This window comes from Triticum dicoccoides, chromosome 2A (genome assembly GCF_002162155.2).
Source record: "Triticum dicoccoides isolate Atlit2015 ecotype Zavitan chromosome 2A, WEW_v2.0, whole genome shotgun sequence".
NCBI classification, from domain to species: Eukaryota; Viridiplantae; Streptophyta; class Magnoliopsida; order Poales; family Poaceae; genus Triticum; species Triticum dicoccoides.
In genome coordinates, this window is record NC_041382.1 from 213,701,489 (window position 1) to 213,721,762 (window position 20,274).

At 44.4% G+C, this 20,274-nt stretch overlaps 2 protein-coding genes across 2 annotated transcripts; one reads left to right on the forward strand and one right to left on the reverse strand.

Moving 5' to 3' along the window:
- The first annotated feature begins 1,159 nt into the window (after positions 1-1,159).
- LOC119354276 lies at positions 1,160-4,228 on the forward strand. Its single transcript, XM_037620994.1, has 5 exons — positions 1,160-1,373; positions 1,603-1,749; positions 1,868-1,943; positions 2,181-2,382; positions 3,817-4,228. Exons 1-5 carry the CDS (start codon positions 1,347-1,349, stop codon positions 3,914-3,916), a joined length of 552 nt encoding a protein of 183 aa, XP_037476891.1. The 5' UTR covers positions 1,160-1,346; the 3' UTR covers positions 3,917-4,228.
- A 32-nt stretch (positions 4,229-4,260) lies between these two features.
- Positions 4,261-9,012, reverse strand: LOC119354275 (probable pyruvate, phosphate dikinase regulatory protein, chloroplastic). Its single transcript, XM_037620993.1, has 4 exons — positions 8,316-9,012; positions 6,179-6,815; positions 6,005-6,101; positions 4,261-4,656 (listed from the first exon to the last, which is right to left on the reverse strand). The coding sequence occupies exons 1-4, from the start codon at positions 8,856-8,858 to the stop codon at positions 4,569-4,571; spliced, it is 1,365 nt and encodes a 454-aa protein (XP_037476890.1). The 5' UTR covers positions 8,859-9,012; the 3' UTR covers positions 4,261-4,568.
- Positions 9,013-20,274: the final 11,262 nt, after the last annotated feature.

Below are 20,274 nucleotides of genomic sequence, written 5' to 3' on the forward strand. Positions count from 1 at the left end.
ATGGCAATTCATATGCAATAGACATAGCAACTTTTAAAAGTCGTCGGAACATATTGATATGAGATCTACTTTCGAAGATCTCGTCGCGATGGATTTAATGGTGAAAACGGATCTTCAATCGGATTTTTATTAAAGAGATAAAATAGTTTAAAAACTGGAAATTCAAAAAGATTTTCATATGCATGCATGCGGTGACATGGCGTAATCTGTGTGTTATAGGGTGTGTGGGCGGATGTCGCTCCCACCACACGTGTGGGCGTTATCAGCGTCCTAAAATTTTCACTAGACCAAAATTACACTTTTATAAAAGGGAAAAGCTTACCGTCATCCGGCGGATCGCAGCGACAACGTTTGCCACCTCCCCTACATGACACGCGTCCAGCGAGGGCATAACGCCAAACGCGCTTCTACAACAGAGCTATGTTTCTGAAACATATGCGGTGCTGCAATGGTCTACGGTGAGTCATGTTTTACAACAAAACATCTGTCGTGGAATTTTTCTGCAACCAGACCTCGGTTGCAAAAGAAATTAGAACAAAACCTCGATTGTAAATTTTTTTGCAACAAAATAGCTGTTGTAAAAAATTTCTGCAACAAGCCCCATGTTGCAGTGGTGAAGACACGCTCGCTCGCTAGATATGGCAAATCCGACGGCTCGCGACCCGGCTGATCTCGGCGGACGCGTAGCATTGCCTTAGGCTGGTTGTAGTGGAGAGTATCATATACTAGTATCATGCATATGATACTAGTCTATAATACTACATCCCTAATGCATAGTATCATATGTTGATATTATAGATGACTACATTTATTGCCATGCATGACAGAAAATAGCATATCATTTAATATGATACGGTATCATGATATGATACTTAAGCCTCTCTTTCTTCATTTAATCCTATGTTACCTCATTAAAATTGGTTAGTTGGCATGTATGATACTATTTATGATACTCTTATTGCGGGCAGCCTAAATTGATTCTAAATTTTATAAATCGATCAGGACCTAATAAAATGTTACCAATCTATCGAGACCTAGATGGACCCCACAAGAGATATACTACCACATGGGTGATTTCTAAACAATTCCGTCCGTGGGTGCCCACAAAAAATCCAGCAGTATATATGACAGAACTCAGAAGCGAAGCTGTACTGTGAACATCATCTTTGGTCCTCAACAAAAAGAGCAAAGCGACGGTCCTTTCCCTCCGGTTCCTCGTTTTTGTAGTATTCCGCCATTCAATTCTCCGCCTTCCCGAGGGGCTACCATAACTCACTCAGAAACAACAAAAGAGAAGACATACTCCTGCGGGAAGAAGCGTGCACGCCGAACGTCGTCACCAAGGCATGGGGGACGCCGCCTCCAACCATCCCGTAAGTCTCTTCCCGTCAAATCTTCTGCCCGTCAATCGGCTCTAGTCGCCGCACGGTGTTCTTGCTTGCCCCGGCCAACTGGAAGCGATTTGGATCTTCGCATGAATCGCTTGCCCTTTTTAGGCTGTGATGAATATCTCTTTGTTTGATTTGATTGAAGAACTTCGGTTTCATCGCCGGTAGATAGGTTCTTGCTTACAGGACAATAACACTTCTGTTCCTTTTCTAGGTTCTTGCTCAGTCGAGCTCCGACGCCGGCCGCGGCGCCGCGACCGGTGGGTTCATCTCCCTCGACGTGGCCGCCCTCTCGTCGCTCGCCGGCGACGGCCCGGAAACGACGCCGGCAGCGCCGCCGGCCTCAACCCCGAGGACACCTGTAAGTCTGTTGGAGGCTGGCCGGCGGACGACGGCGATATGCGCGTCCAGATTTCTTTAGGCCGTCGTCCTAGTGTTTGATACCATCCCTATCTCTAATCGTGCTGTGAACGGAACAGAGGGTGGTGAGGTCGCTCTCGCGGAAGGGGTCAGAAAGGAAGCAGGCCGACGGCGACGCCGCCACTGGCACCATAGGTTAGCCTGCCCAGTTGATAATCTGCCTTCGCATTTCGGACCAAAAATTATTATTTTTTCTTTTTGTATTTCACGAAATTACGACTCAATTGCCACCTTGTATAGCTTATTAAGTGACTAGTGACCAGTGACACTGACGTTAACCGCACAGTTTCGAGTTCTGACAACGAACGGACGGGACCGGTGGCTTGTTAGTAGGCGCTGATGAGACGTTCGGTTTGATCCGTTTGTGTGCAGGAGGCGGGGTAGGGACGGGCGAGAGGCCGCCGCTGTCCCCGCTCTTGGTCCATGTGGCGGCCGCCGACGAGATGCTGAACGGGCACCGGCTGGTGAACACGCCGGGGGGCGCCGGCACGCCGGGAGGGAAGTCCAGGCGGCAGGGGCGGCGTCCGGCGCCGTGGCTGGATCCCCGAAGGGTCGTCTTCCTCTTCGCCACGCTGTAAGAATCTTCTTCCCCTTCCCTTGGTTTAGGGTTTTGTGATGCTTAGATCCAATCACTGAACCAGCCGGCAGCAGAGTGTCAAAAGTGTCAACTAGAACTAGGCAGTGTTGCAGGCTCCTCCCCTCCGTAGTACGCACACGTTTCACTTGGTGAAATGAAATCTATTCTCCGGACATGTTAGGCGACGTAGGGGTGATGGATCAGTGGCAGTACGCTCTCATTTGTCGTCGCCGCTGGCGACTTTTTGGCCCCAAAACCCGCCGTGCTTCGTTGCCATTCATGGACAACACGAACCATCATTAGGCGGAGCTGTTAAGCATTCAGTGAGTGTACCTTGCAAGTTCACTGGCAGTTGTAATACGCAAAGCGAATCCTGTTGGCGTCTTGTGGCGGCTTAGCAGCAGACAGTGGTAGCTAGCACATCAACCGGACCTAGCAATAGCAAATGCAACTAATCGATCTGACGCGACGGCTCTCCTCCAGCTTGAGGAAGGGAGCCGATGGTGGGATCATTATCGGCAATAATTCGCAGCGTCTAGGACGGTTCCGTCGCGACCGGTGATGGTGCACCTCCTGCGTGCGTGGCGTGCGGAAATCCCGCGCAACAACGGCCGTGGTTTCTCGTTGCCAAGTCCCCGTTGCACAACTGGTTGGCACCTTCGCCTTCGCCACGGTGATCGAGAGACGAGAGGACGATTGACCAACAACCAGCCAATTTAGTACTCCTACTACTAGTATTTTTAGAAGGATGCCGATAGATTATAAAAGTTACAAGGCACCTTAAAAATAGTTTGAAATGTCTAAAACCATCGTCCACTACTACAACCGCCAGAACAAGCCGTGAAGGCATTGCTCTCGCCGCTTCCCTACAAAGCCGGCTTGTCCTTGTTGATAACAACAGGGAAGTCTCTATGCATGTGTCCCAAAGAATCGATACCCTCGAGCCGCCATCGTCACTGTTGAACCCTTTAATAGATCTGAATTACCTCACACCAAATATTGCCATCACACACAACGAGAAATTCCAACCTCGGCGCCCCAAGGAGACTATAAAAATCTATGTTGTTCAGACGGACAAACTTGAGGAGGATCGAGCCCGAAAGATAAATTTGAGGAAGAAGCGCTGCCCATGCAGAGACTAAAAAATCCAAACTAAACTACTAGGCAGAACCGGATCCTAGAAGGGAGTGTTCGCCCCAGCCGTCGAGGAGAAGGGGAGAAAAGGTTCCGTTGATCTGGAGTAGCCTAGTTTAGTACTATTTGTTTCTGATTTGGCTTTAATTCATCCACTTGTGGTAGTAGTGTTTGCACCCAGAGCAGAGCAGTGATAAAAAAACAAAAGGATGTCAGGAGTACCGTTTCATTGGTCAGCAGGTCCTCTCCAGTGATAATCTCTGAACTCCAACTGATTTTTCCTTCTTGTTTATGCAGGTCCAGCGTGGGGACCTTGATTCTGCTCTACTTCACCCTTTCCATGAACAAGATGGACAGCGCCGGAAGCAGCACGGGAGCCGACAGCGATGCACGGTGAAACACCAGCCTCATAGCGCAAAGAGATTTTCGCGTGTTCATCGCAGGGCCGGGTTTTCAACGTGTGATCTGTAGAGATTGTGACGGGGACTGATATTTACTAGAATTCGGGTGAAAATCGTGTGGTGATATGAGAAGGCACAGCAGAATACATAGCAGACGGTAGAGAAAAGATTAGGCCGGTTGAGGTCCTGATGGAGAAGTTTGTGATGGCAGTCCTCCCTTTCTATTCTGGTTTCTTCTGTTATTCCCCCCTTTTTTCTGTTCTCATTGCTCAAAAGAAAGAATACAAGTAGCTTTGGTGCGACTGCGATAGGGTTTTCTCTCTTACACATACTGCAAACATAAGCATACACAAATATACACTGGTGTTTTTGGAATAATTGTCTTTGCCTGGGTCATTTCTAGAAGAGGTTGTACATGACATGAGTGCTTGACTAGAAAGGAAAACTAAACCAATGAACAACCAACACATGACAGCACAGGCTATGATTATTTAAAAGAAGAGCAGTTTTAACATGGCCCCTCTTACCTTCTATCCACAATGACTCTAGTCTAACCGCGGAGTTGGGACACACAACAAGTACCGAATAGTAGGCTACTAGGCTCTATAGTTTCTGATTTCGCCTCGCTGCTGCAGAAGCAGAACACGTTCATACGTCCATGGCCAATACTTTTTCAGGTTCAACAGGAGTGTTGACCTTCTCTGACAGAGAATCATAGACTCGAATTGGAGCCACCCTGCAAGAACACAAAGCATATTCCTTGAGATATTCATTTCAACACATAGTCGTGATGCTATGAAAACATCTTGGAGCATATCCAGGATATTTCAGAAAGAAAACATGTAGTCGGACAGCTTGAAACCATTTTGCACGATACAAAGAGAGCAAGAGGCAATTTATTGACGTAAGAGACTATCTTAAAAATTCAATTTAACTTTGTAGTACCAAACAGAAACAAGATAACAAGAACAAAAACAATGATTATGTGAGAACTCGCAGCCCACCCGTGTTCGAGTCCCGGACTCTGCGCAGTGTGCTCGTGATTGCTCCTCCTATCAAAATATGCCGCCAAGGGCTAGTACTGGCTGGTCTCGTTTTAAACAAGGATTGTGTAAGGACTATTCGTCAATTGAAAGTAGCGCCTTCCAAATTTATCTTCACTTTGTATAAAAAAGAAACAGGATATCAAGTACCAAACAATGATTATCTGATTAGTCTTTTAGTCAGCCCTTAAGCTGCTGCGGCTACCAAATAGCCAGACTCCTGATCAGCTCAACCAGACTTCTGTTACCACAGGTCTGGCTCAAGGTGGCCCTGGTCTGGCAGAGAAGCTACATTTTGGTTGAAGCACATCTCACCAGATATTTATTGTCTACTTTCAGCCACAAATCCATAAGATAAGATAAGTAGTTCAAAAGGCAACCACAAAGTAGAAGGCCGCATACTTCCAAAAAACAAGGGTTATCAAATTTGAACAACTCATAAATAAATAAATAAACAAAGTAAAGAAAGATCACAAGAAAAGAGTAAAAGTAGTGCTAGTGCATGATGTTGTTACTGAAATTGCTTTTAGATGGTCTTCCTATCGAATCTAAGAGTGAACACATCCTTGCGCAAATGAGTGATCAAGCTTAGGAGGACAAATCGTTGTGATGTCCCATGCACCCTGTCTATGCAGAGCTTTTTCAGGAGGATAAAGGACATTGTGGTCCACATCTAACCATTTTATACCGACGGAGAATCCTAGTTCTATGCAAGAAATGTATTACTCTGATTTTCATTTTTCTAACAATCTCAGTTCAACCTACAATTTACTTAACAAACTAAATAGTTCAATAACTGAAAATAATTTAAGGAACAAAAAACTAGAGAACAAATTATACATTTATTTCCTGCTGCGCTATACTGTGAATGCGTTATCTTTCAGATACAGAAGCCACCTAGAAGGTGGTCAGTGGTCACAGAAAGCAGGATGGTAAGAGCTAATAATAACATGGTCAGCTAAGGTACTGCTGACATGGCGCTTATCAATGCACACATACTTTACAAGGCGCGGTAGAATAGATAGAACATGGTGCTAGTACCGTTTTGATATGCGTGGCATGGAGCACTTCTGTTTCCTGTCATGATATATTCTAACAATGACAGCAGCTGTTTCCTCTACGGCTTTTCCAGTGACCTCTGCACGAAAAATATATGGTTATAACATGAGAAAAAACAAATTAGCTCTCCATAAAAGACGATGAAACTGATCTTACGGATCACTGGCCATGTTGGGTGCCGAACAAAAATTTGATTTGCATGGTCGAGCTCCTGCCTCACATGCTCCATTTCAGCATAATTGCTCTTCTGCCCATGAAATCCTAGAGTGCTTGCTCTCGTCTTTCTGATTGCCTGAAGAACCACGGGGTTTATCGTCAACCCAAAGATCTTATCCTGGTCGATCTCAAATAGGGCCTTTGGAAGATCAATACCCATCACAATTGGGACGTTTGCCACTTTGTACCCTTTTTGTGCTAGATAAATTGACAATGGTGTTTTCCCAGTACGTGAAACACCAACAAGCACAATGTGTGCACGGGCAAGGTTCTGTGGCTGAGCACCATCATCTTGTTTGATTGTAAAATCAATCGCTTCAATTCGTTGGAAGTAATCCTCAGAAAGTTGACCCTTTCGGCTAGCAGAGCTTCGTGAAATCCCAGATGGAGCAACACCAATATGAGAAGCTATGGCATCAATAGTAGGACGAAGAACATCGGTGGATGGAACACCCCATAAATCACAAGCCTTCTTAGTTGCCTCAGCCATTGAAGGATCGGCAAGGGTATATAGAAGCAATGCTCCTTCTTTTGCTGCTTGCCTTACTATCTCAATAAGGTTATCCATGTCATCAATCTAAAGAAAATTAGAAGCAATGTGTAAGAGATGCTGATTACTTCCGACAAGTGATATGCAGTTAACTTTTTCTTAGCCCATGCTTGTGCTAAGCTTGGGTGAATAGTGTCAAATAACAGTTTCTGAACAAAGACTACAATCATGGTTTTCGAGTCGCGCGACTAGTCACGACTAGTCGTCGACTAGTCGATGAGTCGCAAAAAAATGTCGACTCAACTTAGTGTCGACTCGCGACTAGTTGCAACTGCAGGCTCGACCTTTTCCGAGTCGCTACCCCAGAAAGACTCATGACTACAATCAACTGACTGATTTTGTTCAATAAAATGAACCAATCCAAGCAAACACGTAAAACAAAATAGTATGGCCAACTGGCAATATTTTGACCATGTCAGACCATCTACCTGGTGTAAAGTGCGGCGAATATCAATTTGCACAAATAGAACATATAGATATGCATGAAGCAACTGTACAATTCTCAATTTGCACATGAACATTCAGCCTTATTCAACTGCACGGTCCGTTTTATTTCTTAAAATGTCAAAAAGATCTATTGCGTAATTCATCCGAAGTTTCTGTGAGGGATTTTTCCTCCATTGGAACATATGCGACTTTTCTTCTTAGTATTAGCGTATTTCATGGGCAATACCAACTTTTGCAGAGTAAGATTGATATTGTAGCTTTCATGCTCAAATACTCCCTCTGTAAAGAAATATAAGAGCGTTTCTGTGAGTGATCTAAACGCTCTTATATTTCTTTACAGATGGAGTGCATGATAGTGTCATGCTAACCCAAATAATCCCCCAGCACTGAAGTTCAGAGGCAAACCTTAAATGTAAAATGAACCAAAGTATCCCCAATTAAACCACTCTGACATTGCATAGCAAGCCACAGGGGAATACAAGCTACAGGTATTACAGTAATTCGTCTGAAAAGAGATAATGTCGGTGCACAAATTATGAAATTAACCACAAAGCAAAGTTGCAGGGCTGCCCTGGTATGCCCATAAAATGTTCGATTTCATCTCTAAACTTGAACTCTTCACACAAATTTACTGATGTAAATTCTCACACTTACCCCGTTATATTGAAAAGTAGAAACATCTGGCAAAGCAACTACTCAGGCTGATTGTAATGGGGAGTATCATATACTAGTATCATGCATATGATACTAGTCTATGATACTACATCCGTAATGCATAGTATCAAATGTTGGTATCATAGAGGACTATATTTATTGCCATGCATGACACAAAGTAGCACATCATTTAATATGATATGATACTCAAGTCTCTCTTTCTTCATTTAATACTATGCCACCTCATCAAAATTGCTTAGTTGACATGCATGATACTATGTACAGTAATCAGTAGGAAACCGAAATCCCGAATTTCTAGCGAGACTACAGGCATTTCGTAAACCAGACATCGCACTGGAGCGCGGGGATCAAATCCAATGTCACGAATTGAGGTAATAAAGGGCAGCGAAAATGACGGATGTTTACCCCCGAGAATAGGTGGGTGCTTGTGGCGCAGCGTCGGTCCACGAGGCAGTGCTCGAATTGCCCGAGCACGGCATTCACCGAGTGCTCCAACGTCGAACCCGTCCCGTCCGACACCATGTAGATCGAGTTCCCCGCTGCCTCGCTCCCGACCCCGACCACCTCGTCACCATCATCGTCCTCCTCCTCCGTCGCCGCGGCCTCTTCCTCGGATGACGGCGGCGACTTGGTCCGCACCGAGAGCGCCGCGGTCGCCCGCATGGCCGGCAGCTCCAGCCTCCGCCCGGACCGGAGCGCGCGCGCGCGGGACCAGCGGCTCAGCTGCGAGCTCGCGCGCGAGCGCGGCTGGAAGGCGGAGGAGACCGCCGCCTCCTCTTGCCCGGGCGCGCCAGAGAGCTCTTGGTCCGGTCCCGCGCTTAGAGGCGGGCCGGTGGCGGTGTCGGGGAGGCATGAGGCGGCGGTGGGGGAGGGGCGGAGGCCGTGGGGCCGAGGGGAGGGCGGGAGGAGCACGGACGGCGTCGCCGCGCCGAGCTTGGCGCTCATCATGGGATCAGGCGATACACCTAGAACACTGAGCAGCGTGCGACGTGTGACCGAGAGGAATTGGGTTCGTTTTTCGCAACGTTTTTGCGTGCCGTGACGACTGACGCGGTGGTGTTTGGCATGGCTCCAGGTTTGGTTCGGTCTGCGAAAGACAACGGGCTGATGCCATGTCTGCCGCCAGCTGATTTGGACTTTTGGTGCAGAGATTGTTGGTCTTTTTTTTCTTTTCTACTACTCCCTCCCTCCGAAAATACTTGTCATCAAAATGGATATAAAGAGATGTATCTAAAACTAAAATACGTCTACATACATCCCCTTTTGTTTATTTTGATGACAAGTATTTCCGGACGGAGGGAGTACTAGATCAAGTCTGGCTCATACATAGCGTTATTTTTTTGCTAAAAAACATAGCATTTTCTTTTAACATTACAAACTTCAGCGTTCACAACCTCCTGAATACAAGCAGGAATACAATTTTTTTGCGAATACGCAGGATGCGTATCATTTCCATTGATAGAGGGGTGAAAATACATGGTAGCAACCATCGTAGAGCATACACTAGGAGGCGCTTACGATGGTTCTAGTGAGCATCAAGAGAAGGGGTTGCTTTGATCCCCAAAGTGAGATTTCCCTAAAAGATTTCACAGTATCGTCCAATATCTTTATGTCCGGTTATGTACAAGATCGCATCTAAAGCTATTGCAAATCAGATAAGGAGTTGTCTTGATGAAGTTATAGGGGAAGAACATAGTGCATTTATCCCTGGACGCTTGATCATTGACAATATGTTAATTGCGCATGAGTATGTATGCAATGAAGAGGAAAGACAGTAGGGAATGCGGTGTGTGCAGTGAAACTTGACATGATGGAGGCTTATGATAAGGTTGAATGGCATTATCTCGACCATCGTCCTTTAATTCTTGACACAGATTATTTTGCTAGTAACTTGTTTAATCGTCGGAATGGTCGTGTGAGACAATTTGAAGCAAAATGGCTGAAAGAAGATACTGTTGAGGAGATTGTGAAGACTGCTTAGAAAAAAGCAAAGTTGGCGGGTATTGGTCCCTCTCTCGCAGCACGGACTAGAGCGGTGCATGATGATTTACATTCTTGGGACCAAATTACTTTGAAAGGACCAAAGAGGAGAATAAATAAGTTTTAAGAAAGAACTAGAGAGGCTGAAACGTGGTCCTGTTAGTGGTGAATCTCGCTCAAGGCAAAAGAAAATTCTAGTACTCATTGGAAATCTTTTGGACCAAGAGAAATTTTTTTGGTTACAGAGAGGTCGAGTGAACTGGCTGCTACATGGGGACCGTAATACTTCGTTTCTTCACAATGCTACAATGGCCAGGAAAAAAGGAACAATATTAGAAGACTTCTGGATGATACTGCTGTTTGGCAACAAGGAAATGATCTGAAGGAACATATTATGGGTTATTTCTCCAATCTTTTTACATCGGAGGTTTTATACCCAAATCAGGAAGTTTTGTCTCTTGTCCGGAGTAGAGTGACTACTGAGATGAATAATGCATTGCTCGCCCCTTATACTGTTGATGATGTTCATAAGGCTCTTTTTGATATTGGCGATTTAAAGGCTCCGGGGCCAGATGGTCTTCATGCTATTTTTTATAAAAGATTTTGGTCCATGCTAGGGGATGATTTGGTGGATGAGGTCTTGCAAGTAGTGAATACTTGCACAATTCCATCGGGTTGGAATGATATTGCGATTGTGTTGATTCCCAAGGTCAACTCACCCGAGAAGGTAACCCGGTTTAGACATATCAGTCTTTGCAATGTGGTAAACAAAATTATCTCCAAAATGTCGTCGGCGCGTTTGAAGGTTTTACTGCCTGATATTATCAGCCCGACCGAAAGTGCTTTTGTGCCTGGTAGAATAATTACAGGCAATGTTTTAGTGGCTTATGAGAGCTTTCATACTATTGAAAATAAGAGGGTGGGAAAAGAGGGTTTATGCGCTATCAAGCTTGGTATGCACAAAGCTTACGATCGATTCGAATGGCCTTTTTTGAAGGGAATTATGTTGAAACTCGGTTTCCAGGAGAGATGGGTAAATCTTATTATGAAATGTGTCTCTACTGTTGAGTATATGGTACGGATTAATGATGGAGAAACTGAAAGTTTCAAGCGTACAAGAGGCTTAAGACAAGGTGATCCATTATCTCCCTACCTTTTCTTATTATGCACGGAGGGCCTTACTGCTCTCTTGGCGCATGCGGAGGAGATTGGGAATATTTCGGGAGTCAAGGTTTGCAGAGAGGACCCTACTATCACAAATCTCCTTTTTGCGGATGACTCATTGATCCTCATGAAAGCTAATCAACAAAATGCGGAGACACTTAAATCAATTTTGGACTTATATTGTGCTGCGTCTGGACAAATGGTGAGCATTGAAAAATCTAGCATATTTTTTAGCCCAAATACGAGTGGGGACATTAGAGAACAAATTTGCTCAATTTTGAATATCATGATCAAAGCTCTCAATGATAAGTATCTGGGCCTGCCTGCGCATGTGGGGTTAGATAAGACTGATTGTTTTCAATATCTGATTGATCGCATTATTATGAGAATTAGCGGATGGAAAGAAAAACTCTTATCCACTGGAGGCAAGGAAGTTCTTCTCAAGTCTGTTGTTCAAGCTATCCCAACTTATGCTATGTCGGTCTTTAAAATTCCTAAAAAAATTGTAAAGGAATAACTGACGAGATGTCGCATTTTTGGTGGGGTGATGACGACAACCAGAGAAGGATGCATTGGATGGCGTGGTGAAAAATGTGTCCTGAAAAGCCAAGGCGGAATGGGCTTTCGTGACATTCATTGTTTTAATTTGGCGATGCTGGCTAAACAAGCTTGGCGTCTCCTTGAGAACTCAGATTCCTTGTGTGCTACCATTTTGCGAGCTAAGTATTTCCTTGATGGAGATTTATTGAACGCAAAGTTAAAAAAGGATCATCCTTCACATGGCAAAGTATTATGACGGGGGTTATACCTTAAAACATGGCTATATTTGGTGAGTTGGAAATGGTCAAAAAATTGACATTTGGGAAGATGCTTGGATCCCTAATTGTGCTAACGGAAAAGTCATCACTCCAAAGGGGCAACATTTGTTATCAAAAGTGTCGGATTTCATTAACCCCTCTTTGAGCAGGTGGGATGAGAATCTCATCAGACAGATCTTGTGGCCCATTGATTCACAGTGGGTCCTTGCTATCCCTCTGCCTCTATTTGATATGTCAGATTTTGTTGCCTGGAGTTATACTAAGAGTGGGATTTTTTCTGTTCAATCTGCATATTTTGTTGAGTGGGATTATCAACATGGAAGGAAGCTTCGTCGTACTAATGGAATGGGTCGAACAAACTTTAATCCAATTTGGTGTAAGATTTGGAATTTATCTTGTCCAGCGAAGGTGAATTTTTTTATTTGGCGGACGCTACATGGTACTCTTCCATGTCGTGTTACGCTTACTAATAGACACATGAAAGTTTCACCTTTATGCCCTTTTTGTGCTTCTGGTTTAGAAGACACAAAGCATCGATTGTTTCAGTGCCAAAAGGCAAAAGAGGTCTGGAGAAGGCTTGGCTTAGATAAGATCATTGCTCAAGCTTGTGAAGTTGATCGTGCTGCAGAGGCGGTCCTCGGTTTTTTGTTGCACATGCCTGACCAAGATTTATCTCTTATGGGGTTCCAGAATATTTGGGAGATGATTGCCATTACGTCTTGGTATTTGTGGTGGGAAAGACGTAAATTAGTGCACAAGGAGAGAATTCAAGATGCAAAACATATTTCAATAGGGATACAAGCTCTTACGGCTAATTATGTTGTTGCTTCCAGTTCAAGGGCTTCTATGAAAAGAGAGGGTTGGATTCGTCCCCCGATGGGATTTGTGAAACTTAATGTTGATGCTTCTTTTGATCATGGTCTTCTTAAAGGTACGGTTGAGGCTGTCCTGAGGAACGATAAAGGGAATTTTATTGTAGGGGTACTTGGAAAATTGATCATTGCGCCGATGCTCTAATAGCGGAAGCTTGGGCTCTCACATTCGGTCTTTCACTAGCGCAATGTGCGGGTTGCAATCACCTTGTTATTAATTCTCATAATTTGGAGGTTATTGAAACGACGTCGCAGCTGGGTACACATCCCGTCAGTACCCCCATTCCTCGTCAGGAGTGGGCAGAGGCCCTTTGTGACGTACTTGCGCCTGAGGTCGGCCGCGCCGTACTTGCATTGGATGCTCGCCGCACCGTTCACATGGGTCGCGTCGTTCGCCTTGTCCATGGCCCGCTCGATGCCAACGCGCTGGTCGGTAGGCTCAACCGCCTCCTTGGCCCAGGTGTCCACCTGGGTGCAGTAGAGGAACATGGCCGTCGCATCCTCGAGCTGGTGATCTCCGATGAAATAGCCAACTTGGAGCTCGAAATCACGCTCCAGATGTACCACGAGTGTGTCGACCGCTTGGACGAAAGCCTGCACGAGTTTAGGCAGAGCCAAGAGCTACCATAGGCAAGGGCTGCTGGTCATGGTCTCATGGACGCGTTTTACTTTGTTGATTCGTTTCGATGTGGATAACTATGTATTCATAGCAATCATAGTATCGTTCTGTTTCAATGTGTGTACTCTGTTTTTCGTTCTTATATGTTTTGTTTCAATGTGTGTATATACGCTTTCCATTCTGTATATGTGGATGATAACAGCTATTCTGATCACGGGATCAAAATAATATCCTGATCACAACCTGAACTTCCCGTGTAACGCGCCTGAACTTCCCTCTCTACGAACCCGACCTTCGGGCTATCTTCGCAACCGTGGCTTCCCCCGCGAATTATTCCGGTCGGTAGTGTTGTCTGGGATGTGACTGTAATCCAGATACTCATACCTGCATCTAAATGCTCATTTTGATTCGTAATTTTGCATTTTGGCGGATTCACTCTCGGGGCGGATGAACTTGTGTTTGTTTATAAGTTTAATGCATTCACTGGATGTTCTAGAACCTCCAACATGATGGGAATTTGGTGTAAGTACGAGTTTCGTGGACAATTTTCGTTAATTTCAACGGATTTGATTTCGGGCTCTGTGTTCTTCGTCCGCGGGAGTGGTTCCACGGCTTCTGTGGATTTGTTATTTTTATTTGAATGTAGAGGGCGGATTTGATTGCAGTAGTGAGATTGGATCGTTCATGCGTTGTTAATTTGATCGGGCAGGCGAATACACCCCTGAAATCGGGCGATTGGATCTCGTGTCGGCCCGTGCTGGTTTCGGTTCTTCAATGAGACAGCTTGGTTGATTTATCGTTTTGATGTCAGGGCGCAATAGGATATCATTCGAGGTCGCGGACTGAGAAGGTGTAGTCACCCAAGTGATTAAATCTGAAAACCAAATTTGATAATGCGTATTTTTTAGTGATTCTACTGTCTGTGTTACAGAGTTGGACTTCTGCACCTTTTGTGCTTGAACTTCCCTTGTTTTAATTCATGTTTTTTGGGTGATGCTGTAATACGATCTGTTCGGTTGGTGTTGTTATAAAAATTTTGTGTTTGTTTTTTTGTTTTTCAGAGTACTCATATACGTAAATGTGGAGCTGGTCCATAGATACACAAATCATCCTTTTTATATTTATTCTGTCTTCGGGACTAGTTTTTTGGTTCATCCACATTCTGTGGTAGTAGTTGGACTTCTATGGTACCAGTGATTGAACTTCCTGATTTCCACATTGCAAGGTGGTGCAACATCGCGCTCTATTTTTTTATTTTTTTTATTTTTTTAAATTTTAAATTTTCTAATTTGGGTTTTAGTTTGTTCCGTGGCAACTATGAGATTATTCCCAAATATGCATGCATACCTTACTTACTTTTTTTGTAACATGTTTGCATACTTCAAACAGTGGTAGAACTTCAGTATGTGTTTAACATGAACTTACAAGATTTTTGCTTCTGTGTAATTTGTCTTTCTACATGTTCATTTGATGTTTTTTCAAAACACCGAACTTCTGTGTTTTTACAACTTGAACTTACCTTTATTTAGAACATTTGATTAGTTAACTTACGCCTTGTGCATTTTGTTTCTTCGACACTAAACATTATTATTCCTAAGGTGCTTCTTTCTTGGTTTTTTATGTCACAACAAAACTTTTCATGAATGCAGGTCCATCTTTTTGACATTGATATTCCAGGACAGATTACATTCTAGAAATCAAAAACCCTTACTAGATTTCTTCTGCAATTTTTTGTAACTAGTGTGTAAGTGTGGGGCTGGACCACAGGCACATGCATCCTCTTTTCCCTTAGTCTATGTTTCGGTATAGTTTTTTGATCATCCACTATCTTCAGTAGGATCTAGACTTCTTTTTTATTAATGGTTGAACTTCTGGTTTTGGAGATTGCACTCCACATTTTGCAAGGCGAAGGTGCATAATGCTCTATATTTTCTTTGTTTGGTTTTCTTTGTAATTTTAATTCTCCAGATGTTTTTTTAGACTTTTGTCTCGTGAGCAATCATGGGATTAGCCCAAGTATGGGCAGAGATAGGAACGAGCCGGAGCAGGCGACGACGCGGCATGCCGCATTGTCGCATGCGGAGGCGAGTCCGTCATATCCGTGACCCCACTATCTATCTTAGGGTTTTTAGGGTTTAGGGTGCGTGCGGTGGGGGTGGAAACAGAATAACCGCATTGCGTCTTGTCAAATCCTAGCGCGCAGCAATGCGGTAGCGCGACGCCGAGCATGGGGGGAGGGGGGTCGGGACCCCCCTCCCCTCCCCCTGCGAGGCCGAGACAGGAACGGGCCGGAGCAGGCGACGACGCGGCATGCCGCGTCATCGCATGCGGAGGCGAGTCCGTCACATCCATGACCCCACTATCTATCTTAGGGTTTTTAGGGTTTAGGATGTGTGCGGTGGGGTGGAAACAGAATAACCACATTGCGTCCTGTCAAATCCTAGTGTGGGGCCGAGCAGGGGGGAGGAGGGGTCGGGACCGCCCTCCCCTCCCCCTGCGAGGCCGAGACAGGAACGAGCCGAAGCAGGCGATGACGTGGCGTGCCACGTCGTCGCATGCGGAAGTGAGCCCGTCACATCCGTGACCCCACTATCTATCTTAGGGTTTTTAGGGTTTAGGGTGCGTGCGGTGGGGCTGGAAACAGAATAACCACATTGCGTCCTGTCAAATCCTAGCGCACAACAATGCGGTAGCGCGAGGCCGAGCAGGGGGAGGGGGGTCGGGACCCCCCCTCCCCTCACCCTGCGAGGGCGAGATAGGAACGAGTCGGAGCAGGCGACGACGCGGCGTGCCGCATCGTCGCATGCGGAGGCGAGTCCGTCACATCCGTGACCCCACTATATATCTTAGGGTTTTTAGGTTTAGATATGAACTTCATCTATTTTTGTACTTGAACTTCTTCTTTTTGTTTCTTTAGGGTTTATTTATTCTAATTCCTTTACTTCTTTTATTAGAGTACTTGAACTTCTGTTCTTTATTTTTTGAACTTCTTTTTCTCTTGTTTTTTTAGGGGCATATTTATGTATGTATGTTTCTTCCTTTAGTAGTGTATTTGCCATCTTTTTTTGGTTTTGAGGATATCAGCTGTGCTGTTTTGTGATCTTATCTCATTATAATAGATGCATTCAAATGGTGGATTTATTTATCTACACATGTATTTACTATTTTAGCTATTGGGGGGTAAAGCTGTAAATTCAGTGGCGCTGCAATTCCCATGAGAGAGATGCATTAAGTGAGTATCTCCCATCGCCACGATCTGTCAGAAAACCCCTCCCCCCTCCCCGTGTCGCTCGCACTCTCCCCCCTCTCTGTCGCTCTGCTGTCTTCCTCACCTCCAACTCCCCCCGATTTCTCCGCCCCTGTCCCCTGCCCTCGTGCTGGAGTAACCGGTGCACGCCCCCGCTCCTATTTCTCCCCCATGCCTCGCTCTCTCTCGCCCAGCCCGCTCTCTTCTACTTTGAAGCGAGGGCGGCAACTGCCTGTGCGGTTGCAAGGTGCGCGTGGCGTCGTGGGGAGTGGAATAAACCGACGTGGATTTGTGCGTGCGGGGGTCATCTAGAGAGGTACAAGTGCTGCCCCCCTCCTAATGCTTGCTTCTAGTTTTGCCAGATCTATCGAGTCCGCCTCCTGTGTGCTCTCGCGTCCGCATCCTACCCCCTTCTTCTGATGGTTTGGTGGGAGATTAGGTAGGGTTCTTGTGCGTGTGGTGGTTGGATTCCATTTCCCCGTGGTCAGATTTGTCTATGAGATGCTTGTGTGTGCTATTTTATCCGTTCAGAGATGAGTGGATTTCATTTCCCCTTTGGTGATTTCAGCATTCAGATGCATATAAGAGAGGGTGTGGTGTGATGGTTGATGGCAAATCTGATGTATATAATTGTCTTAGTATTGTTGATTTTGAGGTCTAGATTGTGTCTGGCACATGCTATTTAGTTTATGGATTCTTTTTTTGTTTGTGCTTGCCTATATGTGCTACTGTTCATGTTTTCATGCTTGTTGATATGTTCTAGTTGTTTCATCCTAGGGTTTCATTTAGTTGTTTTTTGTATTTGTTGTATTATTTTCTACCTGCTAACTATATGCAATCAATCCCCTATTTTTAGCAGGTTGTTCTAGTGTTTGGAGTTGCATTCATCAAGGCGGTTGTGTTATCATGGCTTTAAAACCTTCTCCAGGTATCTTAATGTAGTTGTATCTTGTATTTTAAATATCATTATTCTCATATATGTCTGCCCATATCTTCACTTAGTATTCATGTTGGACTGCCATTCTTAATAGTGTGAACTTCTAGGAATGGTTATGTGTATGCTTTTTACCATTAGTTTGAGTTAGTAGAGTGTTTGCTTACTTTGTAGTTGATGATTTTGCAGGTGAAACTTTGTCACCAAGTGTTGTTGGACTTCCCAGATGTTTCATTTTTGTAGTGTATATCTTTTTTTTTGTTATCATGTTGATGGTATTGATATTTAGTTTGCCTGTGAAATACTGTTTGTGGTCATGCTACGTCTTTTTTATGTGCTACTTGCTTGGGTCACATAGTTGAACTTCTGGTTTTAATTATTGTTTGATTGTAATGAAAATTTGGTTGAACTTCTGTTATGCACATTTTGTTTTACTGCTTTGTTATGTATCGTTGAACTTCTGGACATTCATGATATATGTAGTAGTCCCTCTGGTGTAGATTGTTTTTATATTTAGTTTGCAGATTTTTAGTTTGTTTCTTGTGTTTACTGCTTTGTTAGGTATTGTTGAACTTCTCGGTATTGGACATTGTTGTAAAAGTAGAAGTTCCTTTGGTGTAGGATTGTGGATTAGAACTCAGCTGCCTTTTTACTTGCATTTTTTGTAGTTGGTGATGAGTTGAATAGTTCTGGAAAAAAAATGCCTGCGATCAAGATGGAGCTTCAGAGGTTAACACTGATGCTCCAATATCTGATGCGGCTAAATCACCCATTATCCCTTTGACTGTGATTGCCGAGGTTGCTTTGAGCCTTGAGAATTTTTCAAGCCTCGAGGATCTTGCTTCTGCAGCTCTTGCTTCACCTAGTATGTGAAACCCCTTTTCTTTTCATTTTAAAGTTTTGAGCCATGTTTTTTTAGCTTGTTCATGTCGTTTGTTTTTGTTTTTGTTCCTGACTTTTATTTTATTTTTTGCTTCGATTTTTTGTGTTCTTTACAGATGTGTCCACAGAGGAGGAAGCTGTGAACACCATCAATGATGTTTTATCTGAGTTGGGTTTATCAGAAACCCCTGCTGCTGCTGAGGAGGGGGCTCCGTCAGTCAAAGGTTGTGATTCCATTCCGGATCCTTTGTGCTCTCTTCAGATGCCAGAGACGTAGTCGCAGTCTGTTGTTGGCACTGAACCTGTCACGCAACCCGAGGATATGCCTCTTCAGCTTCTCCTGGAGGACCAACGTAAGAGGAAGAAGCAAGAATATTTTTACAAGAAGAGGGCGGCCCGCCTTGAGAAAGGTTCCGATGTTCCTGGATCTGTTCATGCGGCTGAGCTCACTATTGAGGAAGACATGCCGTGTCGCAGTGATGGCACGGTTGTCCGTGTTAAGAAGAAAATCAAGAAGACCTCCTAGTAGTTGGTGAAGTTACTCCTCGGAGGAGCTCACGTGTTTCAAGGCCTGCAGAAGTTGTTGAAGATGAATGGTTAGGCCTTGGTGGTACGCCACGCCGTAGTCCTTGTGTGCTTGCCACTGCCGCGCCTACACCTTCTCCGCTTGGTGATGGTGCATCTAGTAAGGGGAAGAAATGCAGCGTGAAGCGCAAGGTTCCACCTGCAAAGGTCAACAAGGGTGTGAAGAAGCGTTCTCGTGTTAATCCAGATGACAAGGATGATGCTGATTTCAATGCTGATGATGAGGATGACGACGATGATGATGCTGCCGCTAATCAGGTATGAATGTCTCATGTTTACTGTTTTTAGAGCATTTGCCGCTATTGCTATAGTTTTACTGTTTTTAGCACTGCCTTGGCGTACATAGTTGACCTTCTGCTCCATATAGACGAATAAATTAGTCGACGTGCTTTGCTTTTATGGTATTTCTGCCTTTGTGTACATAGTTGGACTTCTGGGTATTTCTGCCTTTGTGTACATAGTTGGACTTCTTGGTATATACATGAAGAAATTAGCTTAACTTGTTGGTATACATGTTTGATTACTGCCTTAGTGTATATGGTTTAACTTCTGCTTTTTAAATTTCCAACATTTTTGAAAGCATGTTAACTTGGGTTCATACATGGTTGTACTGCCTATGTATATACAGTTGGACTTCTGATATACATGTTTGATTACTGCCTTGGTATAGATGGTTGAACTTCTGCTTTGTAAATTTCCAACAATTTGAAAGCATGTTAACTTCTGGTCATACATGGTTGTACTGCCTATGTAGACATAGTTGGACTTCTGATATACATGTTTGATTACTGCCTTAGCATACATGGTTGAACTTCTGCTTTGTAAATTTCCAACAATTTGAAAGCATGTTAACTTCTGGTCATACATGGTTGTACTACCTATGTATACATAGTTGGACTTCTCAGATGTAGTGCGTATGTAGTCATTAGTGGAATTTTGGTGAAGGTTGTGTGTCTCATTGTTCTTCCTTTTTTCCTTGTCAATGTATGTTTTTTTCAGTATCAGCTTGTGCAGCGGCCTGAGAGGAGGAAGAGAGGAGGCAAAGCACCTGAAGAAGTTGGCCAAGGAGGAGGTGAGGCAAAACGTTTTAACAAGACGGTTCGCTGCTCACTGAAAGAGGTCAAGACGTGTGCGGAAATGCTACAACTTAGGCACAAGACGAGGGCTATCAATGCTGTTTTTGGTTGTGTGTTTGACTTGAAGGTTGATTCCAACATTTCTCGTCCTTTGATGGGCAACATCTACACGAGGATTGACCCTTCA

Coding starts and splice junctions, on each gene's coding strand:
- LOC119354275 (XM_037620993.1), bottom strand. CDS start 8,858: ATGATGAGCGCCAAGCTCGGCGCGGCGACGCCGTCCGTGCTCCTCCCG. Junction 6,816..8,315: donor GCACCCACCTATTCTCGGGG/GTAAACATCCGT, acceptor AATTTTCTTTAG/ATTGATGACATGGATAACCT. Junction 4,657..6,004: donor ATGCCACGCATATCAAAACG/GTACTAGCACCA, acceptor GTGTTCTTGCAG/GGTGGCTCCAATTCGAGTCT.
- LOC119354276 (XM_037620994.1), top strand. CDS start 1,347: ATGGGGGACGCCGCCTCCAACCATCCC. Junction 1,750..1,867: donor CCTCAACCCCGAGGACACCT/GTAAGTCTGTTG, acceptor TGAACGGAACAG/AGGGTGGTGAGGTCGCTCTC. Junction 1,944..2,180: donor CGCCGCCACTGGCACCATAG/GTTAGCCTGCCC, acceptor GTTTGTGTGCAG/GAGGCGGGGTAGGGACGGGC.